The following is a 25,287-nucleotide window of genomic DNA, read 5'->3' as shown; positions in this document are numbered from 1 at the left end:
TGTACAACTTTCTATAAAACTCCTCAAAGGCCTTGCTCACCTGTTCCGGCACTAGCACCAACTCTCCTGCCCCATCACAGACCTGAACAATCTCTCTCGCAGCTGCCTGCCAGTGAAGCTGGTCCGCCAGCAAGCAACTGGCCTTCTCCCAATACTCATAAACAACCCCCTACGCCCGCTTTAAATGCTGAACCACCTTTTCCTGTGGACAGAAGGTCGAACCTTGCCTGTCATTCCTTTCTCCTCACCTGAACATCCGGGGTAGAATCCTCTATATACTTCCCATCCACTTCCAAGATTTCCTCTGCCTACCACTGCCACTCCTCTGTTGCCTCCCTGTCCACCTTAGCCTGAAACAAAATGATCTCGCCCCTTACCAACTCCTTCAGCGCCTCCCAAACCACTTACGGCGAAACCTCCATGTTCCAAGTAAACCTCACATAATCTTCAATCACCTTTCCCATCCTTGCACAGAAATTCAGGTCAGCCAGCAGCCCCACATCCAACCTCCATGCCGGTCCCTTATTCAGGACCACATCCACTAAAAGTGGAGACAACTGCTGCCCTTTACGAATCCTGTCTGATCCTCCCCAATCACCTTCAGGAGGCACACCTCCAATATGCGCACCAACACCTTGGCTAGATTCTTGGCATCCATATTTGGTCTGAGATGAGAATCACTTCCGCTTTCTTCACCCCCGACAACAACGCCTTCCCCATGATCCTTGAATACACATTATGCACTGGTAAAAAGAAAGAATACTCGCTACACCGTGGGTGCAGAAACCTCCATGGGTCGGGTCCGGTCCGCTCCCCCATTTCATTCATAAACGCAATCTCCCCACCCCCGAGTGGGTCAGCGAATGTGGCTTAGGCCTATTTCAGCAGTGTATTCGAGGCCCCCATCCCCCCTTCCTCCAACACCCGGTATTAGCTGATGCGCATCCAAATTCGATATGGCAGCCAACATCATCTTCAAACCATACGTTTTCCCAATTTGGGGTGTACACGCTAACCAACAGCATCAACTTCCCCTCCAAAACACCTGTCTCCATAACCGACCTGTTGCCCCCTGTCCCGGTCAGCCACCAATGTCTCCATCTGAAATCTTGCTCCTTTACCCACCAGTTTTGCTACCCCCAGGCCCTGCTATCAAAGCCAGAGTGAAAAACCTAACTCACCCAGCCCTTCCAAAGTCTCACCTAGTCCTTTACTCTCAAGTGGGTCTCTTGCAGTAGCACCGCGTCAGCTTTCAACCTCTTCAAATGCGAGAAAACGCTAGCTTGCTTCACCGGCACTCCCCAACCCCCTCACGTTCCATGTTACCATACGGACCAGAGGTGTCTCCCCCCCCCCCCCCCACCCTCTTGTCAATCATAATCACTGCGCCTGGCCCTGCTCAGCTGGAAATACCTCCCTAACAGCATTGTGGGTGTACCTACATCACATGGACTGCAGTGGTTCAAGAAGGCAGCTCACTAACACCTTCTCAAGGGCAAATAGAGATGGGCATCAAATACTGGCCAAGCCAGCGAAGCTCATATCCAATAAAAATGAATAAAAGAAAAGAACAATAGTGAACTGTGGGCTCCTCATGTTTCTGGGAAATTCAAAAAAGGCCCAAGGCTTGAACATATTCCTTTTATTTGCAGAAAACATGTCCCTGTGTATGAATGTATGTTGCTTCCAACAAGCATAAATGATCCACATTTAAGCTTGACTGACAAATCATAATTTGGTTGTTAATGTAACTATCAGCACAGTCAGGATTGTTCAGCAAATGTGACCCACTCGCAGAATCACTTCCAACAATAAACCTTTTGGAATAGATTTTGCAAGTACAGGCTGGCTGAGTACAGCATGTACTCTGCAATAGAGTGCTGGCTGGTCTCCATCTGCGACCCTCTGAACCTAAGCTGACCCAAAGCTCTATTGTCCATACCTTCAAACCCTTTGGGGCAGCACGGTGGCATTGTGGTTAGCACAATTGCTTTACAGCTCCAGGGTCCCAGGTTCAATTCCTGGCTTGGGTCACTGTCTGTGCAGAGTCTGCACATTCTCCCCGTGTGCGCGTGGGTTTCCTCCGGGTGCTCCGGTTTCCTCCCACAGTCCAAAGATGTGCAGGTTAGGCCATGATAAATTGCCCTTTGTGTCCAAAATTGCCCTTAGTGTTGGGTGGGGTTACTGGGTTATGGGGATAGGGTGGAGGTGTGGGCTTGGGTAGGGTACTCTTTCCAAGAGCCGGTGCAGAGTCGATGGGCCGAATGGCCTCCTGCACTGTAAATTCTATGACTGTGACTTACCTTGTCCATTCACCATGACAGCAGTGCACTCTGATCTACACTGGTTTCCATTTGAGATACACTGATTTAAAATTTATATCTGTCTTTTCTCATCCCTCCATGGTCTTGCCCTTCCCATCTCTGTCATCTCCTCCAGCCATACAATGAGTTATTTGCACTCAGCCTGGTCTAGTCTCTCCACAAACTCTGGTTTCTCACTTCACCATTGCAGTTGTGCCTTCTGCCCTTGGAATTCTGGGCTCTGAAGTGTCCTGCATAAATTGTTCCACATCTCTTTTCTTAAGAAACTTGCATTACCAAGATTTTAGTCATCTGGCCTAACATCTCTTTACGTGGCTCAGTATTAAATTCTGTTGCACCACATGTCTCTGAAGCATGTTGGGATTCTTTAGTACATCTAAGCTACTATACAAATGTTTGGGGAGGGAAGGATGAAAGGCAATGGATAGAATAGCAAATGACAGGTGTTCAATCAGGATCTACCAGCCCGGAAATCATCATCTCAACATCTGAAATTAGCGAATTTCCAATCTATCCGGTTATCTTCGATTCCTTGTTTTACTCATTTCCAATGTGCCTCTAATCAGTTACTGGTCACAAATGTTCTCCCTTCTAACTCTTCTGCTTCAACCGAGACTTGTACATCACAAATTTAGTATCTCCTGTTAACTTTCAAGATCACAAGACAAAAAATAGTCATAGTGTGAAAATACATGGATGCAACTTTTTAAAAATTGAAAGTTTTTATAAAGAGTAAATAATTTTACTTGTGTGATGGGCTTTGACCTGGAAGCAGTAGCATTAAGGAAAATTTGTAATTACTTTAAAATGTTTGAGAAATCTGAAATTGTTATTATAAATCTGAAAAACTACTTAAATGTTTGTGTCAATTGTGAAAAAAAATCAATTGTAATGTTTTTGATTTGTTATGTGCTAGGGTTTAGAAAACACCAAAGTATATTATGGCATTATTCTGACCTATAACTGTTTATTGATTTTGGTTACGATGAGCACATGAGCTGCCTTTCAGTTGTTATTCGACAGAGTTCTTAGGTGCTTTTAATCAAAAAACAAGCTTTATTCTACAAATTCAGTTAACATTTGTGTAAACACACAGTCAGCATTTTTATCAACTACAAACATAAAGACCCCACACAGCTACAGTAATCTATGTAAACCTCTTAATGAATTCCCCCTTTAGCTGTTCCAATTCAGTAACAAAATCCAAGTAAAACCAGAAACCCCTTTTCAAAGGTGTGGCCCAGCATTTGGTATTCTTACTGGTATAAGACTTGTTATTAATACCCTTGTTCCCCTTTCCAACAGCAGGTTTGAATTCCTTCCAGAGAGCAATTATATCTTATGTTATCAAGCTGGAAACAGCTTTTAAAATGATGATGGAGAAAAACTTATTTCAACCTGTGCAGTTCAAATCCAGTCCAAACTCAAAGCGAAAGTAAAACCCACAGAGCCACAGCCCAGCTCCACCCACACAATGACATCACTGAAGCCATGTGATAAGACAATAACATTTCTTAAAGGGACACACTCATGACAGATTAATAAGAAATACTGGTGCATGTGACTTGGCGAGCCTTGAACTGGAAACGGTACCAATAGGAAGGAAGTTAAAATTAAGAAGCAGAGACAAAGAGAAACAGAAGAGCTGGGTCCTAAAGGTCTGTTAATGTACAATTTTGAAAAGGAGGGGGAGTATTAAAACAAACCTATACACCTTTCCTATTTGTTAAATTCAATGATCACAGGAAGTTTGAAAAGGGGACAGGATGCAGTTCCATTGCAACCAAACAGTGACAGTTGTCTCTGTTATTCCAAGTATGAGTTTTAACTTTGCTCTAGTAAGATTTGCCCATTGATTTATGTTTATTGTGAGAGAAAGTTAGAAAAAGTGAAATTCTGTGGTAATTTCTTCATTTGGGTGTTGTTCAAGAAAGTTTGGTTACTTTGATTTCCAGAACCCCACATGATCATAACAATTGTCAAACTTTAAAGTAACAATACCTTTTGGATCAGCTATTGGAATAGCACGATTTCGTGGTCGGATAAGCTTCCACCGTGGAATTGGAATTATCTCTGGTGGGTTTACAAGGGGACAAGACCTGGTCCTTGTAATCAGCACTGGGTGGCTATGTGCATGGGAAAGTCCATAGTGTCGCAACTTCTCTGAAGAATCAGCCTACAAGATGCAAAAGAAGCACAAACTCACTGAATCGAAACAAAACTTAGGATGGGCATGGTAGTGTACTGATTGCAGTATTTGAGATTTTAAGACTTGTTGTATGAATGTAAACATAAGAACCTAAGAAATAGGAGCAGGAAAGATTATTTTTTGTATCTCTGCCATTTCTTCATTCCCCATAATAATGTCTTCTATCTCTCCCTCCAAGAAACTAATTTTTACTGTAGCTACTCTCCTGTTCATGTACTTTTGAAAGCTTTTTCCAATCGTTTTTTATATTTCTAGCTACTTTATCACAATCTTTTTTTTCCTTTCTTAATTACATTTTTTGTGGGGCAGCACGGTGGTGCAGTGGGTTAGCCCTGCTGCCTCACGGCGCTGAGGTCCCAGGTTCAATCCTGGCTCTGTGTCATTTTTTGTAGCCCTCTGCTTGCTTCTAAAACTCTCCCAATTCTTAGGTTGACTACCTTTCTTTGCAGCATTAGAAAGGTAGTAAGGCCAAAATCACAAAAAGTGATTGGGCGGAGAATAGGTTCCGATGCCGAAATCGCAGCGGGCGCCGATTTGACGCCAAATCACAATTCTCCGTCACCTCGACAGCGGCATCAATGCGGTCCGGAACGCACATACAGTAAACACCGTTTGCATATCATTAACGGGCCTATTTTGCAATTCCCCAGGGCCTCCACGATGCTCCGCCTCTGATGGGCCGAGTTCATGATGGCGCGGTTCACTTGTGCTTTTAAAAATCATGGAATTGGTATCGTGGCTGCTGATTGAGAGAGAGGGGATACAGAAAGTGCCCAACATTACCATATTGTGCTGACAGTTGTGCCGCTGGCCGGGGGTTTCTTCCAGGGCTGGAGGAGTAACGGGGCTGGGCTGTGAGGAAGGGGTGGACGGGCACAAACACCATTCCACAGCTGACAAGGCAGCTATGCAGCTGCGCACGCCGCTAATAGCCCACTGTGAACTTAGGGTCATGGGTTGTACAGGTGTCCTCCCCCCCCCCCCCCCCCCCCTCCCCTCCAGAACAACCCTCTAGGTGCCCTCTGACCTCAGCCAACCCATCAGTGCATGGGCGCACTCCAGCACAACCAGTGCCATCTTGTTGGCTGGGATGAGGTGTGTGCAGGGATTATATGTATTTACGGCTGCAGCTTGTCAGCCTCCCGAGTGTCATTCACAGACCCGGCGAATCCTGCACCATTTTTCATTGGAATCGATTGTGTTCCACATGGCACCACAGCTAGCCCCTCCACATTCGCTGAATCAGTCCAGGTTTGGTGGCAGTTTTGTTGTCGTGAAAGCCCACTAATTCTACGTTGGCATCAACACTTAGTCTCAGAAACGGAGAATCTCTTCTTTTCTATTTTTTTTTAGAAAATACTTAGAGGCATTTATAATTTAAACAATTTTAAACATCAAATTTCAATAAAAAACCCAACGGTTCACAGTACCCCCCGCACGTTGCCCACTCCTATCCTCCACCATCTCAAAGAAACTGCTCATCGGTGCCACAGTCATGTGTGCCCTGTGGACCATCTTAAACTGTAACAGGCTGAGCCTGGCGCACAACGAGGATGCATTAACTCTCCTCAGGGCCTCCTCCCATAATCCGGCCTCCTACTCCCCACTCAGCTCTTCTTCCAACTTTATCTTCACCTCCGCTATCGGGGCCCCCTCCCACTTCTTAAAGATCTCTGAGACCTTCCCCATTCTTACTCTTGTTCTCGACACCAGCTTATTCTGTAGCCCCTGGGATGGTAGGTGCGGGAAGGTTGAAACCTGCCTCCACAGAAAATCCCTCACCTGCAGGTTCGGGAACATATTTTCCCCCTGGCAACTCAAACTCCTCCTCCAGTTCCTCCAGGCTCAGGAAACCCTCATCAATGAATAGATCCCCAAATCTCTCGATCCCTGCCCGCGTCCACCCCCCTGGAGCGACCCGGTGATTATCACACATCGGCGTCCACACCGATGCCCCCTCTAATTCCATGTGCTGTCTCCACTGTCCCAACACCCTGAGGCTGCCATTACTACTGAGCTTTTGGAGTATCGAGCCGGTGAGAACGGCAGAGGTGCCTTCAATAATGCCCCCCAAACCATGCCCTTACATGAGGCCACCTCCACCTGTTCCCATACCGACCTCTCCCCCACTACCCACTTCACCCGTCGGGTTTTACCCGCCCAAACAAATGCTGAGATCTTTGCATTCGCCTTTTTGACAAACACCTTGGGAATAAAGATTGGGAGACTCTGGAAAACAAACAAAAACCTGGGAGGACCGTTATTTTAACTGTCTGTACCTGCCCGGCAATGACAACGGGAGCGCATCCCACCTCCGCAAATCCCTCCTCCTCGGTTCTACCAGCCGCCCCAAATTCAGTTCATGCAGCTGCTCCCACTCCCGCGCCACCTGGATACCCAAATATCGAAAGCTCCCTCCCACCACCTTGAACGGCATCTCACTCAATCTCTTCTACTGCCCCCTTGCCTGGACCGCAAAGACCTCACTCTTACCCATATTCAATTTGTATCCCGAAAACAGGCCAAATTCCTCTGATATCCCCATAATCCCTCCAATTCCCCCCAGAGGGTCTGATATGTACAGGATCAGATCGTCCGGGTAAAGCGAGACCCTGCATTCCACCCACCCGCTGCACACAACCTCCTGCACAACCTCGATGCTCTCAATGCCAACGGCTCTTTAGCCAAGGCAACAACAGCGGGGAAAGTGGACATCCCTGTCTTGCACCCACCCCGCCCCCGATGTAACCTGAAGTAGTCCGATCTCTCCTGATTCGTCCGCACACTCGCCACCGGTGCCTGGTATAGCAACCGGACCCAACCCACAAATCCCTGCCCAAACCCAAACCGCCCCAGGACCTCCCACAAGTATTCCCACTCCAGCCAATCAAAGGCCTTCTCTGGGTCCATGGCCACCACCATCTTCATCTTGTGCCCCACTGGAGGCATCATGATTACATTAAGCAACCTCTTAATGTTGGTTGCCAAATGCTGCCCCTTAACGAACCCCATCTGGTCCTCCCCAATTACCCCTGGGACGCAATCCTCTATCTTTGTGGCCAGGATCTTCACTAACAGTTTGGCATCCACATTTAACAGAGAGATCGGCCTATATGACCCACAGTTTTCCGGGTCCTTGTCCCATTTTAAAATGAAGGCGATCGAAGCCTGTGACAATGTCGGGGGAGCACTCCCAGCTCCTTTGATTCAGGCGCCGGAATGTGGCGACTAGGGGCTTTTCACAGTAACTTCATTGAAGCCTACTTAATAAGCTAATATTATTATTATCATTATCATCATTGAAGACCCTTACCAACCGCGGTCCCAACACCCCCCGAGAACTTCTTGTAGAATTCCACCGTGTACCCGTCCAGTCCCGGGGCCTTACCCGATTGCATCGCCTCCAAGCACCCCACCAACTCCTCGTCCACCTTCAGGAACTCCAACCCTCCCAGAAACCTCCTCATCCCCGCCTCCCCGGCCGGGGTTTCAGACTTAAATAGTTCACTACAAAACTCCCTAAACAACCAATTCACCCCCACTGGGTTCAAGAATGTGTTCCCTCCCGTGTCCTTCACTTGCCCAATTTATCTCGCAGCCTCCAGCTTCCTCAACTGGTGCACTAACATCCTGCTCGCTTTTTCCCCTTAGTCGTATACGGCCCCTCTCACCCTTCACAGCTGCCTTACCGCCTTACCTGTGCTTACCATTCCAACCCAAACTCCATTTGCAGCCTCTGGCGTTCCTTTACCAGCCCTTCCCCCAGAATCTCTGCATATCTCCGGTCCACCTGTAGGACTTCCTCCACTAGCCTTTCTAATTCCACCCGCTCCACCTTTTTCCTATGCGCCCGAATCGATATGAACTTCCCCCGACCACTGCTTTCAGTGCCTCCCAGACAGTACCTGCCGAAACCTCCTCCGTGTCATTAATCTCCACATACCTCCGGATCGCCTTCCTCACCCGCTCACGCACCTCCTCCTCCACTAACAGTCCACACCCAACGTCCATTGCGGGCACTGCCTCCCCGCCTTACTCACTCGTAAATCTACCCAGTGCGGGGTATAGTCTGACACCACTATTGCCGAATACTCGACATCCAGCACCCCTGCCAACAACGTCTTATCCACCACGAAAAATCTATTTGGGAGTACACCTTGTGCACATGGGAGTAAAACGAAAATTATTTTGCCCTCGGCCTCCCAAATCTCCACGGGTCCACTCCCCCCTCCTCCTGCCCTCCCAGAGCTCCTAATCTGTAGCCAACACCCTCCCCGACCTCGAGCTCGACCAGTCCCGTCTCGGATCCAGGACCATATTAAAGTCCCCCTCCCCATATTCAGCCGGTGAGTCTAGGTCCGGAATCTTCCCCACCACCCGCCTCATAAATTCCATGTCGTCCCAGTTCGGGGCATACCCTCCAGTTTCCCACTTATCAATTCGTACCTCCCCCCAGAGTCCGCCACTATACTTCCCACCTCGAATGCCACCCGTTTATTGACCAAAATCGGCACCCCCCTCGTTTTAGAATCCAACACTGAATGAAACACTTGTCCCACCCATCCTTTCCTCAACCTAATCTGGTCCCCCAACTTCAGGTGCGTCTCTTGCAGCATGGTCACATCCGCCTTTAATCGCTTTAAATGTGCAAACACACAGGCCCTCTTGACCGGCCCATTCAATCCTCGCAAGTTCCACCTCCCCAGGCCCGCCCTCGGGCCCCACTGCCATCAATCCTCCTACCCTTATATTTTACAAGCCCTATCCCTTTCAGCAGTAAATGCCCCCCCCCCCCACCCCCAGCAACAACTCCTGCCCCATCCTCCCACTGATCTTCCTCCCACCCCCCCATTGCGCTTCTGTGAACTAGCGTGCCCATGGCGCCTAGCATCTTGTTGATTCCCCCTAACCCCCATTCGAACATTAGTGCAAACAATCCAAAAACATCCTCTCCCATACCCAAACAAAGAGACCAACTCCCCGTCCCTAACAAAAAACAGACCTGGAGCTGAAAAAGAAAGAAATAACCCGAACATAAGTTAACAGCAACATCATAATAACATCTCCACAAAAAATTCAAAGTCCACCATCTCCTGCCAGTCCATCATCTCAGACAAATTCTACCGCCTCCTCCGCCGATCCTAAGTACGATTCCTGGCCTTCGTAGGTCACCCACAGACGTGCTGGGCACAATATTCCGAACTTCACCCCCTTCTTGTAGCAGGCTGCCTTGACCTTGTTGAAACTCACCCTCCTCTTGGGCAACTGCACCCAGATCCTGATATATTCGAATTTTACTGCCCTCCATGGTGCACTACCTTGTCTGCCTGGCCCACCTCCTAATCTGCTCCTTGTCCAGGATCCGGTGCAACCGTACCACCATCGCCCTCGGTGGCTCTTTCCCCTGGGGCTTCCTCATTAGCGCTCTGTGCGCTCGATCCACCTCCAACGACAGTGAAAACGCATCCTCTCAAAGCAGCATCTCTAGCATCCTCCCCACATACGCGCCAGCATCGGCTCTTTCACTCCCCTCCAACAGGCCCACGATTCTTATATTCTGCCTGCGCGACCGGTTCTCTAGGTCCTCGACTTTCTCCTGAAACTGCTTCTGCTAATCGCGCATCAGTCCCATCTCCGCTGCCATTGAGGCAAACTGCTCCTCGTGTTGCCCCACCACTTCCTCCATCTTCTGGATCGCCTGACTCTGGGCCGCCAGCCTCGTCTCAATGTGGTCGACTACTGCCTTAATCAAATCCACTGCCCAGGCCAGGTCCTCCAGACTCTCCTTCCACTGCTGGGCAAACTTCTCATTCAAGAAGCTCACCAGCTGTTCCATCGACCACTGAGCCGGCAGGGTCGCTCCCTGCCCCTCCGCCATCTCCACGTGCGTCGCAGTCGCCACACCAGCTCCAAACAACCGATTCCGGCCCTCAGCTCCACACACCACTCTCACTCTCCTGCACCTTTATTCCGCCTCAAATCCTCTTGTTAGCTGGGGAAAAGGTCCGAAAAAACCGCCACGAGCGGAAGCCACCAAATGTGCGACCACTCACTCCATGGTCGCAATTTGAAGTCTTCCTTTCTATTCTTAACTCCTTTGTAAACCATGGCTGGATCTTCCTCACTGAGTATTTTTAATGGGGTAGTCAATTTTTTTTGAAAATTTTGTTTTTTCTTTAAATGGTTACCATTGTTTATTCAATGCCATATTTGTGGTCTATTCACCCAATCAAGATTTGCTTACTCTCCCTTCTCACCCATGTATTGTTTTTTAAGATTCTTCTTTTGGATTCAAGAATGTCACTCTCACCCTTAACAAGGAAATCAGCTGCATTATGACAACTTGTTTCTAGAATATCTTTTACTTTGAGATTGCAAATTATCCCTGCCACATGGGTCAATACTGGATCTAAAATGGCTCTATCCCAAGTTGGTTCCACAAAGTATGATGTATAAAATTGTTGCAAAAGCATTCCACAAACTCATTCATCTTCTACCCTACCGTTGCCAAGTAGATTTGTCCAGTTCATATGAGAATTAAAGTTCCTTATGATTATTCCATTGCTTTTCTCACAATCTCTAATTATATCTTGCTTAATGTTCTGCCAAATGGTATAACTAGTATTCGGGGTCACATAAACTACTCCCATCAGCATTTCATGATCTTTCTTAATCTTAATCTCCACCCATACTGATTCTACTTCCCGATATTCTATGCCGTTCTCACTACTATCTGTATATTTTCCTTGAACAGACGGACGGATGGATAGTAACATCGACCAAGGAATACAGTGTAATCCAGAATAGCAGCACATTCCTGACGCAAAGGAGTCCAGAAGTTTGGGAAATCAAACATGAACAAAGTCCCAATGGTAGGAAAGATTAGTCCTTGACCTACATTGACTTTATGTCCAGGAAGGCAGATTTGAAAAACTTCCTTCATTTATTCAACAAGATTTATCACTCCACTGTCTTTCACAGTCCACCTATTGGGAGCCACCCTTATAAGATGTTTCACATGACACTTTCCTTTTTCCATCAATTACATGTTGTCCCCTGTCGGTTCGATTCTCTGGAGAACTGAATGCACAACTTCTAACTCAGAAGGGGGAAACAATAGACATTAAGCTATGGTTATTTTTTGATATTTATTTCTATAACTATGGAAGGTAGCCCAAATGAGTTCCCTGGAGAATAATAAACACTGTGGGCCAGGTTTCGGTTGAATCGGATAGTTCAATTCAGAACATTTCCTGCATCACCAGATCTGCCTCAGTAAAAGTCCACGAACCATGTAAATTTGCTCCAGGGGTGAGGGGGAGAGAAGGTTCCAAGATAGAGTCAGATCTTCCAACCCTGGAAGCAGTGTGTTGGTTGCCACAGAGGTGTGCAGATCCCAAAGCGAATGGTTAGAAGATCCACCTTGGTTTTTTTTGGGACTTTGTCCTAGTTGTTTTAAAAGTTGTTTGATCCTCTACCCTCACCCCCCCCCCCCCCCCCCCATGGCCCCTCATACCCTCCATGGCAGCTTAATGATAACCCATGGCCCCACCCACCCACGTGGCCTCTTATGCTCTCCATAGCCGTTTAGCCAGAATGGGCAGACCTTAGGAGCCATTTGACAATGAAAACTATAAATCTTTGACAATATAATACAGTTCTCGCTCATATGCACTTGGTAATGGAAAAATTCCCATTCATGAAATCCATTCAAGGCTTTTCAACTTATACAAATAACTATTCTCCTGTAAAACAAAACTGCTGTTCAGATCCCATAACAAAGATATTAATCTATTAATAGCTTCTTTCAGCTTTCAATCAAAGTGTGAACACTGAACACCCGGCTGCGATCATTGTACTTTTTGAAACTCAGCCAAGCATTTGTCATAGCCCATGGAGACAAGTAAACAAAGAGCTCTATTAAAACTGCAGTACTGGATGCAACATTTATCCAATATATTATCTCCAGAATAGTGGTCAAGGATAAAATGTCTCATAATGTAAAACAGCGCAGGCAGCTATTACCATTTGTCCAAGTAAAGACATCTTCTTATCTGACAGCTGCAGTGGGAAGTAGGTGGCATACATCAGCATCCGTGGCATCACTGGTGTAGGATTACCTATAACACAAAGAATATAAAAACAATTTGCTTCTTTTAAACTACAGTGCAACACTCGTGGTGGGGGGGTCACTAGCTCCGCCCGCCACTGGGATCGTCCAGTCCCACCGAAAGTCAATGGACTTTTGGCCAGGCTGTCAAATCTCCCAGGACAGGCCCCACCATGACAGCGCCAGATATCTTGGCCTTGGTTAACGTTTATTTCCTGCGTTATATCTGTGACTACATTTCAAAATTACTTTCAATCTTATAATAATAATAATAATAATAATCTTTATTGTCACAAGTCGGCTTACATTAACACTGCAATGAAGTTACTGCGAAAAGCCCCTAGTCGCCACATTCTGGTGCCTGTTTGGGTACACGGAGGGAGAATTTCAGAATGTCCAAATTACCTAACAGTACGCCTTTCGGGACTTGTGGGGGGAAACCGGAGCACCCGGAGGAAACCCACGCAGTCACGGGGAGAACGTGCAGACTCCACACAGACAGTGACCCAAGCCAGGAATCGAACCTGGGACCCTGGAGCTCTGAAGCAATAGTGCTAACCACTGTGCTGCCATGCTGCCCCTCAGTTTGGTGGTGAGTGTGGAAGTGGGATTGATTGCCGCTGGTGGCGGAGGTGGGCGTGGGGAGGGGGGGGGGGGGGCGGGGGGACTCACAATGCACTATTTTGCACTGATTTGCTCTCATTAAGTATGCATCCATGCAGAGATTGCCATTTCTCATGGCAGGGCCGGGAAGGAATTTGCCACCCCTGCCATTACTCTGTGGGCTTGAAGGTCAGGGTGAAATATTTACAAGCCACCCAGACAGTCATTCACTCACCTCCGGTCAGGAGCTCTAGATTACCCATCTAGGATGTCACAGAGAAGAAAACAACATTCTGCTCCACGGTTTGTAAAGGTCTTCCTGCAGACTCTCCTCCAGGCCATCCAGAAAAGGCAGCAGGTACTGTTTCCCCATAAAAGGAGCAGGAAGCCTCCCGTGTGACCATGGTGGCCTGAACAGAGTTCGGAAGTTAGTGCCTGTGGTGTCTGGCACAGAAATTCTCAGCAGTGTTGCAAGAGGATGAGTGATCTGCTGTGCTCTGCCAGGGTAAATGCACTGTTCCCTACTGCAAACCGATGCCTTCATAACGACATTAGGCAATCTCAGGGTGCAAATGCACTGGGGTGCCACACAGGGATTTGGGTTGCAGCACTCAGCAGATGGGACATCTACACTGATTGTGTCCCAGTCACTTCATGCTCTTAATCTCATATCAGTTGCAGGACAGCCAGCTTCTTAATCCTTACTGGGAGGGATCAACAACTACCATTGGCATGAAAATCAATAAAGACAACCATTGGCCTGATCATCAATCCTTCTGTTTTTCTGCAGGAGGCGAGTACCCACAACAAGCACAAGAGCTCCTAGAATGCTGCTGGAATTTGGCATCAGGGTTTTCACCCTTTTCGAGCAGATGGCTGCCGAGTTAGCTGGGGAGAAGCAGACCATGCCTATGCTGAGGATTCCCCCAGAAAGCCAGTGAGGATGTCCCCAGTCTGCAGTTATCAGTTGTGCCCAGTGAGTGAGAGATGTAATTAATTTAAGAGCCTCCTCAGTCATCACTAAATCATTATTTTCTCCATCCCACGAATGGAAATGGGGGAAAACTGCTCCCCAGATTAGCCTCTGTCCCAAACCCACACTGACATCTAAGGAGGATGCCTCAGAAGCTTCAGAGGATGCACCATCACAGTGTTCGCCTACACCCTCCCCCAGTGCACATGCACACGCCCCGGTGAGTCCAATTTTTACGGTAGGCTCTGGGTCACAATCACATCACTGACACGGATCCACAGCTGGCAGAGGAATTGACAGCCCCTGATAAGCTCCAAGCAGCTTTTGTAGTCAGCCCAACATTGAAGATGCATAAACAGACTGGGAAACATCAAGCAGAGTTGCCAGAGGCAGAAATGGGCAGGGAAATATCAAGCAGAGTTACCAGAGGCAATGCTCAGACTGCATTGAAGGCTGGAAGACTCCATCCTCATTCTGTATGCTGTTGTGGCTCTGGCATGTGAACGCTTGGCTGCCTCTGTGGAAAGGGTGGCGATCTCCTTGAATCCAAGTCCAGCAGAACGCACAGTAGCTGCTGGATATGCGCTCAGACCTGCACTTCATCTTTCGAGGCATTGATTCAGTACAGCAGTGGCTAGGCGAGAAGGGGACAGGACATCTTGACCTCCCTCCAGGTGCCCCTTCTGCTGAAGGAGTCAAGAAGGTGCCATCAAGCACCCACAGAGAGGAGGAGTAACAGCCAGGCACCCTGAGGGCTTAATTCCAGGACACTCCAAAGGTGCCCTGCCACTCCACTTCCCCTCGACCAGTGACCCCAATACCTCTCGCAAGTCAGGCTGAAGAGGGTGCACCTGAGCAGGAGATCCTTAGCAGGCCAGGACCCTCCAAACCACCAGAACAAGGAGACACCCACCAAAGCCATCACAGTCAAAGGGGCATTGCAGTCAGCAGTCTGTCTTCACTTTTAGAATCATAGAATTTACAGTGCAGAAGGAGGCCATTCGGCCCATCAAGTCTGCACCAGCCCTTGGAAAGAGTACCCTACTTAAGTTTAAGCTCACGTCTCCACCTTGTCTCCATAATCCATTGACCCCACCTAATCTTTGGACACTAAGGAGCAATTTAGCACGGCCAATCGACCTAACCTGCACATCTTTGAACTGTGGGAAGAAACCGGAACACCCGGAGGAAACCCAGCAACACTGGGAGAAAATGCAAACTCCACACATACAGTCACCCGAGGCCGGAATTGAACATGGGACCCAGGAGCTGTGAGGCAGCAATGCTAACCACTGTGCCGACGTGCCGTCGCACTTCAGCTTCAGATGTCGAGGCGATAACGCAATGTACAGGTGGACAACAAAAGATTAAGAGGATTTGAAGGCACACAGGTGTATAATCAACGTATATAGTTTTGGCACTTGTAAATATATGTTCACTTGCATGGTTTGGAAGTCTCCTGGACTCCATCTTGCTCCTAGTTGCTTCAATGTTTATAGGTCTGGAATGTGGGCCTTCATCAGAGTCCAATCAAAAGCTCCAATAGATTCACTTCGCCCTCAGTATCAACGTAGTGATCACCCTATAATCCCCCATGTGCATGACTGAAGACTCAACCTCCCTTCCCCATGATGCGACCATCAATTCACACGACACAGAGAGTTGAAGTGAACAGTGACTTTAATCAGCTACAACTGTGCCTGCGACTGCTCTGCACTGAGAGCTGCTTGCAGAGCAGCAGCTCTATATACCTCCCCTCAAGGGGGCGGAGCCAGGGGCGGAGCCCACACGGGCACCAATATGATACAATGCAGTGTAATACAATACAATGGTCCATAGGTGAAGCTACAAGGGCAACAACATAGTACAATGCAATACAGCGGTGAATGGTTTCCGTAATACATTCACCACATCCCAACACTCAACCTCCCCTTCCCCAACACTCAACCTCCCCTTCCGCACTCAACCTCCCTTTCCCCAACACTCAACCTCCCCTTCCCCAGACACTCAACCTCCCCTTCCCCAGACACTCAACCTCCCCTTCCCCAGACACTCAACCTCCCCTTCCCCAGACACTCAACCTCCCCTTCCCCAGACACTCAACCTCCCCTTCCCCAGACACTCAACCTCCCCTTCCCCAACACTCAACCTCCCTTTCCCCAGACACTCAACCTCCCCTTCCCCAACACTCAACCTCCCCTTCCCCAGACACTCAACCTCCCTTTCCCAACACTCAACCTCCCCTTCCCCAGACACTCAACCTCCCCTTCCCCGGACACTCAACCTCCCCTTCCGCACTCAACCTCCCTTTCCCCAACAATCAACCTCCCCTTCCCCAGACACTCAACCTCCCCTTCCGCACTCAACCTCCCCTTCCCCAGACACTCAACCTCCCCTTCCCCAACACTCAACCTCCCCTTCCGCACTCAACCTCCCTTTCCCCAACACTCAACCTCCCCTTCCCCAGACACTCAAACTCCCCTTCCCCAGACACTAAACCTCCCCTTCCCCAGACACTCAACCTCCCCTTCCGCACTCAACCTCCCCTTCCCCAGACACTCAACCTCCCCTTCCACAGACACTCTCCCTCCCCTTCCCCAACACTCAACCTCCCCTTCCTCAACCCTCAACCTTCCCTTCCCCAGACACTCAACCTCCCCTTCCCCAGACACCCAACCTCCCTTCCCCAACACTCAACCTCCCCTTCCCCAGACACTCAACCTCCCCTTCCGCACTCAACCTCCCCTTCCCCAGACACTCAACCTCCCCTTCCCCAGACACTCTTCCTCCCCTTCCCCAACACTCAACCTCCCCTTCCCCAGACACTCAACCTCCCCTTCCCCAGACACTCAACCTCCCCTTCCCCAACACTCAACCTCCCTTTCCCCAGACAGTCAACCTCCCCTTCCCCAGACACTCAACCTCCCCTTCCGCACTCAACCTCCCCTTCCGCAGACACTCAACCTCCCCTTCCCCAGACACTCTCCCTCCCCTTCCCCAACACTCAACCTCCCCTTCCCCAGACACTCAATCTCCCCTTCCCCAGACACTCAACCTCCCCTTCCCCAGACACTCAACCTCCCCTTCCCCAGACACTCAACCTCCCCTTCCCCAACACTCAAAATCCCCTTCCCCAGACACTCAACCTCCCCTTCCCCAGCCACTCAACCTCCCCTTCCGCACTCAACCTCCCTTTCCCCAACACTCAACCTTCCCTTCCCCAACACTCAACCTCCCCTTCCCCATACACTCAACCTCCCCTTCCCCAGACACTCAACCTCCCCTTCCCCAGACACTCAACTCCCCTTCCCCAGACACTCAACCTCCCCTTCCCCAGACACTCAACCTCCCCTTCCCCAACACTCAAAATCCCCTTCCCCAGACACTCAACCTCCCCTTCCCCAGCCACTCAACCTCCCCTTCCGCACTCAACCTCCCTTTCCCCAACACTCAACCTTCCCTTCCCCAACACTCAACCTCCCCTTCCCCATACACTCAACCTCCCCTTCCCCAGACACTCAACCTCCCCTTCCCCAGACACTCAACCTCCCTTCCCCAGACACTCAACCTCCCCTTCCCCAGACACTCAACCTCCTCTTCCCCAGACACTCAACCTCCCCTTCCCCAGACACTCAACCTCCCCTTCCCCAGACACTCTCCCTCCCCTTCCCCGGACACTCTCTCCTCCCCTTCCCCAGACACTCTCCCTCCCCTACCAGACATTCACTCTCCCCTTCCCCAGAGACACAACCTCCCCTTTCCCAGACACTCCCCCCCCCACCAGACATTTGTCCCTCCCCTTCCCCAGATATTCACCCGCCCCTTCCCCAGACACTCGCCCCTGCATTCCTCAGACATTATTCCCAACTTCTCCAGACAGTCTAGCTCACCTTCCCCAGGCACTCTTCCCCCCCGCAACCCCTAGACACTCAACCTCCCCTTCCCCAGACACTCTTCCCCCCGCAACCCCATGACACTTAACCTCCCCTTTTCCAGACACTCTCATTCCCATTTGCCAGACATTCTCCCCCTCCCCTTCCCCAAACATTCTCCCCTGCCTTCCCACCCTTCCTCCGGCACCCTCCCTCCGCTTCCCCAGATATTCTCCCGTGCATTCCCCAAACACTCTCCCTCCCCTTCACGCAGACCCTCTCCCCACTTCTCCAGACATGCTCCCCTACCTCCCCCAGACCTCCCCAGAGATTCTCCCTCCCTTTTCCCAGACACTCTCCCTGCTATCCTCAGACATTCTCTGCCACTTCCCCAGACACTCTTGCTCCCCTACCCCAGACATTCAACTCCCCTTCCCCAGACATTCAACCTCCCCTTCCCCAGACACTTATCCTCCCCTTCCCCAGACATGCTCCCTCACATTCCCCAGACACAATCTCTCCCCTTCCCCAGACACAATCTCTCCCCTTCCCCAGACACAATCTCTCCCCTTCCCCAGACGCACACCCTCCACTTACCCAGACACTCTCCCTCCCCTTTGCCTGAGACCTCCCCTGTTGCCTAGACACTCTCCCCAGCCTTTCCCAGACCCCCTCTTTCCTTCGCAGGCACTCTTCCCAGCTTTTCCCAGGCACTCTCCTTCCCATTTGCCAGACTTTCCATCCCCCTTTCCCAGAGATCTCTCCTGCCTCCCCCCCCCCCCCCCCTCCCTTCCCCTGGCATTCTCCTCAGCCTTCCCCAGATACTCATTCCCCCTATCCATCCTGAGACACTCTCCCTTGCTTTCTGCAGACACTCTCCCTCCTCTTCTTTATTTATTTATTCATTTGTGGGATCTGGTCGTCGCTGGTTAGGCCAGCATTTATTGCTCATCTCTAGATGCCCTTCAGAAGGTGGTGGTAAGCTGCCTTCTTGAACCGCTGCAGTCCATGTGTAGGCACATCCACTTTGCTGTTTGGGAGGGAGTGCCAGGATTTTGTCCCAGTCACAGCGGAGGAACAATGATATACTTCCAAGTCAGGGTGATGAGTGACGTGGAGGGGAACCTCCAGATGGTGGGGTTTCCAGGTATCTGCTGCTCTTGTCTTTCTAGATGGTAGTGGTCATGGGTCTGGAAAGTGCTGTCTAAGGAACCTTGGTGAGTTATTGCAATGTCTCTTGTAGAAGGTACACACGGCTTCCACGGTGGTGGAGGGTTTGAATGCTTGTGGAAGAAGCAGCAATCAAGCGGGCTGCTTTGTCCTGGATGGTGTCGAGCTTCTTGAGTGTTGTTGGAGCTGCACTCATCCAGGCAAGTGGAGAGTATTCCATTACACTCCTGACTTGTGCCTTGTAGATGGTAGACCGGCTTTGGGAGGTCAGGAGGTGAGTTACTCGTCGTAGGATTCCTAGCCCCCCCCCCCGCGACCTCTGTCCCCTTTGACTCCCTGGTGTTCAGTGGAGACAGTGGTGCTCACCTCCTTCCCTCTCAGAGGTCATGGCGCATGGTTCCTGTTTTTAAAAGGAAGTAGTAATTCGCCCCAGCTTGATGTCATGCCTAGTGGGTGGGAAGATTTGCCAAGGGTTGAAGATGTGACGTTAACCCTCCTAAGTCGATGCTCATGGATTCAAATTCATGTGAAACAGGTTTGTGCTCCCTTCCTGGGCATAAACCTGATTGCGTCATCGGAGAGGGTCAGGGAAAATCACCTTCCAAAATCCCATTTTTGGCCTCTCGTGATATTTAGCAGCATTATGGGATTTGCACCGTGGCTCACAGGCCCACTAAATCATGCTCGATATAATGCTCAAACTAAATTTTAAATAGGAACAAGGGGAGTTCATTCAGTCCCTCACACCTGTTCTTTCCTTCAATCAGATCAGTAATGTGTACATCAGTTACTTACCTATATTTCATGTCTTGATACTCTTACCCAACAACAATTTGCAGGAAACAAATTAGAGTCACATCAGCAGTAAACTAAATAGGAGGGGTGAATTTGAGTCACTTTATCAGCACAGGGAACAGGAGAGAGTGAATTGGTGTCAGCTCAGCTACACATGGAAACTGGAGGGAGTTGAGAAGCAGGGGCACCTGAACAGCAAGAGAGCAAGACAGAATCAACGGCACCTTGGCAATGCAATGATTCAAAGGGAGTGAGTCTGGGTGCTTCTGCAATACAGCAACAGGTCAAGGCCACCTCTGCAGTACCATCTGAAGATGCATTGTGCACTTAAAAAAAACAAATAACCCTGAATTCAACTTGACTCATACAAAGGTAAAATATACAAGAACAAACTTAAGGTCAAACCTATCTTGATAATTGCATTAGTAGTGTTTTCTGTCAAAGAAAATCAAAATTAATTGCTGCAGCAAAGCATTTGTATTAATCGGTATAGTTTAGTTGCTGAATTTCCCTCCTGTTGCTGTTGTGGCAAGGAGAGATGCATTGCTTAGCTAAGATAACGAAGAAAGCAATTGATAAAGTGTCTCCTAGTAATCTCAACAAGAAAAATTCAGATCTAACAACTAGAACAAAAGTTGCAATCCTCATCAACCAGCCCTATAACTTACTCTCTGAAAAAGATTGAGATGCAGTCTGAGAGACAGATACTGGTCGTTGAACTACTGGTCTGATTTTTTCTTTATTGAATTCTCCTTCCTTATTCTTTTTCTTCCCAGAATCTTTTAATTCTGTTTTTTCTGAGAAAATATGTTAAAAAGTTACTGAAAATGCATGCTCACTTTCTTTTTCGATTCACCAAGCTGTCTACCTTATTGTAACTCAAGACAGTACACATGGATACAGGGAGAGGTGGGAGATAAATTGAAAATGCGTCCTCAATGTTTGGCTGGCAATGGGGTTGGAAGAGAGACAAACAATCATTTTATAGTGATTTAAACCTGGTAGAGCAACTGGATATAAAACCTGTTGCCACTAAGGGAAGAAGCCAACCTGGGAGAGAATGAATGGAGCCAAATCAAACAGATGTGCAACATGCCCTCTTGACAGAGATACAGGACAGTTAGGATGGGTTGTTTGGGTTAAAAGGTGGCTAGAGAACCAAGAATGTGGCACATATTACGGAAGGAGGTGGTTATAACAGCGATAGCCACTTTCCTGAACCCCAGGACTGCTCTGCAATGCAGTACGAAGTTCAATAACCTCAACTGTGCAGTCAAGCTAAGGTGCTATTTGCCCTGACCCTTCTTTATACATGTAGCAGTCCTTCATTCACTGTACTCAAAGTTCTCTGGAATATTACTCTGTACATTGATCCTGTCCTGTATCATCTACCAAATGTGCCTGAAAGCATGTTGTGCATGAAAAAAACTCCCAAACTCACCAGATCCATCTTTTCTGGTTCAATAAGTTATAATCTTAGATTTTAATGGAAACATTTGCCCAGTATTCACTGTAATGCACATGTCTTCCCTTCTCACAGAAGGAAGTGGCTCAAAACCACTGGGAAACTCAGGCTGTGGGTAGTGATGAGTCATCAGTTATAAAAACTAGGAAAAGCCTTGGGAACCAAGTAGCAAAATGCTGTTGGGAATGGGGACATGTAGGATAGTCAGTGCCAGTTACTGGTTTGCATGGACCATCTGTATCATTATGGGAAACATGATCGGGTGTCTGCTAAAGCTATAGAGGGATGTCCTGATAACTTCCAAATATCACATCATCTTTTCATTTTCACCGAGGCATAAAGCCACAGAGGAGAAGGTGGGATGGGAAACCATGTCCTCACCCATTCATTCTTTCTCATTCACTCACCTGACCAGAGAAATCCTCCCATTTCAATGGGGTTTTTTACTGGCTAAGGGCTCAATTGTGAAAGGGAATGGGGTTAGTGGGCCTGGGGGCAGTTGAAAGTAGGGAGAAGACACACTTCAATCTCCAGTCTCTAGTGTCCTGCTCTGAAGAGAAGGGTACAAGATGAGTAAGTAGCATGAAGACAAGCTTTGATAGTGCTGAACCCGGGAATGTGGTGAGTGAGGGAATTCTAAGTATGAGGGAGGAGGTCTTTAACAGAACAAGGAGTGGTCCAAGAGAGGGAGAGGGAGTGGGATGGAGCCTGAGTGCTGAAGTCCAGAGGCATTAATTCGGTAAGCAAGGAGGGGATTGATTAGTGAGTTTTAAATATTTCTAAAAATCTTCTTTAAACATAGGCAATAGTTTAAATTAGTACTGGGGGGAATGTAGTACTGTGTTAAATTTGTCGTTTCAGCAGTTAAATAACTTTATATAACTATGAATAATCATTGAGTGATATTTCTGAACTTGAAACCCTAATTAATTAAATCAAATACAATAATGATGGCAGCTGATGTGTTTCAGCTATAGCTTGTGGAGGCAGATGGACAGCAATGGGACAGCAGTGTGATTCACAGAAACCCGTCTACAGTAAGTGGCTCAAGTCAGATTTTATAAGATAGAGTCTGAACTCCGGACATTGCAAAGCATCAAAGAGGAAGAAAGTTATCTGGACAATTTCTTCCAGAGACAGTCACGTCCCCTCAGTTACGGTTACTTCAGATATGATCCATGGTCAGCGACAGGATGTTGTGATTACAAGTGAGGCACTTATAGGGATCCAGAAGGTAGCACTGGAGGGGGCTCAGTCCTTGCAGGGTTGAGATTCTTGAAACCTGTGTGGATGAGAGCAGGGACTGCAGTGAGGATGAGCAGATGCCCTCAGTACTAAGTACAATGGGTAAATCAAGTGGGGGGAGTAAAAAGAATGTGGTAGCAATGGGGACAGTAGCAAGGGGGTTAAATGCTGTTCCCTGCAATCAAAAGGCAATCTCTGGATTACTATCTGAGTCACATTCAATTTGGTTTTGGATCAATAAGATCAGAGAGTTTAATGTGTGGTTCAAAGATTTGTGAGAAAGAATTGGGCTTTGATTGATGGAGCACTGGCACCTGTACTGGGGAAGGAAGAGGAAACTGTACTGTTGGGATGGCATTTTCTCAAACTGAGCTGGGACCCAGTGCCCTGTTGGATCGTATAACTAGGGCTATAGAAAGGGCGTTAAAATAATTGGGGTTGGTGGTGGAGAGGATTCATCGAAGGGTAAAAAAAGGACAAGGCAAACGCAGGTAAGCAATATAGGTAACAATAACCTGAGTATGACATGAAGAGACCCAACATACAAATATAAAAGTGCACAGGAAATAGGGTCAGAATAGGACAAAGTGGTGAAAAAGCAGAATTGAGGACTCTTTATCTGAATGCACGCAGTATTCATAATAAGATGGGTGAATTGATAGCACAAAGTAAAGGTATAATATGATAGTCATTACAATGACATAGGATTTGTGTCGCCAGCTCTCCCCCCCCCCCCCCCCCCCCCCCCCCCATGGCATGTTTCTGGCGGTGGAGGTGGCTTGCCATTGGCTGCATGTTGGATCTTCTGGTCACGCTTATGTCTATGCTGTTTTGTACGTCTCGCCAGCCCCATCGCCAGGGAACCTGCCTCGGGGGGGGGTTGGTTGGCTTTGCTTTTCAAGAAAGAGCTCGCCCATGGATGCAAAGTAACCAAGGTTTGGAATGTTTGCTGATGACGTGACCGTAGTGGGTCAGATCTTGAAGAATGATGAGTCAGAATACAGGAGAGAGATAGAGAACCTAGTGGAGTGGTGCAATGACAATAATCTCTTCCTCAATGTCAGCAAAACTAAACAGCTGGTCATTGATTTCAGGAATCGAAGTATCGTACAGACCCTTGTCTGCATCAATGGTGCCAAGGTGGAGATGGTTGACAGCTTCAAATTCCTAGGTGTGAACATCACCTGAAATCTGTCCTGATCCACCCACGTCGACGCTACGACCAAGAAAGCACAACAGCGCCTGTACTTCCTCAGGAAACTAAGGAAATTTGGCATGTCCACACTGACTCTTACATTTTTATAGATGCATCATGAAAATCATCCTATCTGGCTGCATCACAGTTTGGTATGGCAACTGCTCAGCCCAAGACCGTGACAAACTATGAGAGTTGTGGACACAGCCCATCCACTGACTCTGTTTACACCACCCGCTGCCTTGGGAAAGCGGGCAGCATAATTAAAGACCCCTCCTGCGCGGGTTATTCTCTCTTCCAACTTCTTCTATCGGGCAGAAGATACAAAAGTCTGAGAACACGCACCAACAGATTCAAATCAGCTTCTTCCCCGCTGTTACCAGACGCCTGAATGGCTCTCTTATGGACTGAACCAATCTCTGTTACGCATCTTCTCTACTGTTGCAGCACTGTACTCCATATGCTTCACCTGATGTCTGTGCCTATGTATTCACATTGTGATCTATCCTATGTCCTATGTTTTTCGTGCATGGAACGATTTGCCTGGAATGTATACAGAACAATATTTTTCACAATGTACCCTTGGTACATGTGACAATAAATCTAAATAAAAATAAAAATCTAGTAGATTAAAATTTTGAAAAGGCATTCAATAAGGTGCCACATTAACTGCTACTAATCGAGACATGCGCCGGAATTCTTCATTCCTCAGACGAAGTGTTGATGCTGGCGCAGGATTCGTAGGTTTCCATGACTGCTAAACTGGACTGACTCAGTGACTGTTAAGGGGCTAACACTGAGAAAACATGGAACACAATCGATTCCAATGAGAAACGATGCGGGATTAACCGGATTTACGATTGACACTCAGGAGGCTGACAAGCTGCAGCCGCATATACACACTTCACACCCCACACACACCATCCCAGCCAACAGGATGGCAGAGAGGAAAGTGGTACCGAGATTCACTGATGCCGAGCTGGAGACCCTCCTGGATGCGGTGGAGAGTAGATGACCCTGTACCCCGGCCAGGGAAGGAGGCTGCCAGCCGTCTGCCATACCCGGGCGCAGGTGGCAGAAGCGGTCAGTGCCATGAGCAACACCGTCCAGATGGGCCAGCAGTGCTGTAAAAAAGTACACAACCTCCTCAGGGTGGCCAGGCTGAGTAGGCAGCACTGTTCCACTTAGCCGCATCCCACACACCTCTAACCCAACCTACCCCATCCCCACCCAGAGGACGGCTGAACCCCCAAGCTGCACCACATGTCCATGTCGGAACTTGTACCGGCCGCCATGGCTGGGTGCCCTGGCAACTGAAGCCACCAG

At 48.5% G+C, this 25,287-nt stretch overlaps 1 protein-coding gene across 2 annotated transcripts in view; it reads right to left on the bottom strand.

The window, feature by feature from the left end:
* adgb (androglobin) overlaps positions 1 to 25,287 on the bottom strand; it is a 564,769-nt gene that overhangs the window by 353,038 nt on the left and 186,444 nt on the right. For both annotated transcript variants that reach the window (XM_038805127.1, XM_038805138.1), the window contains exons 9-11: positions 20,725 to 20,853; positions 12,559 to 12,653; positions 4,326 to 4,500 (exon numbers count right to left, since the gene is read on the bottom strand). In XM_038805127.1, coding sequence (XP_038661055.1) covers positions 4,326 to 4,500; positions 12,559 to 12,653; positions 20,725 to 20,853 — 399 coding nt within the window. The remainder of the gene's footprint in view (positions 1 to 4,325; positions 4,501 to 12,558; positions 12,654 to 20,724; positions 20,854 to 25,287) is intronic.

The sequence above is a fragment of the Scyliorhinus canicula genome, chromosome 1 (assembly GCF_902713615.1).
Source record: "Scyliorhinus canicula chromosome 1, sScyCan1.1, whole genome shotgun sequence".
Lineage (NCBI taxonomy): Eukaryota > Metazoa > Chordata > Chondrichthyes > Carcharhiniformes > Scyliorhinidae > Scyliorhinus > Scyliorhinus canicula.
The sequence above is the reverse complement of the archived record's forward strand: the minus strand, read 5'-3'. Positions and strand labels throughout refer to the sequence as shown.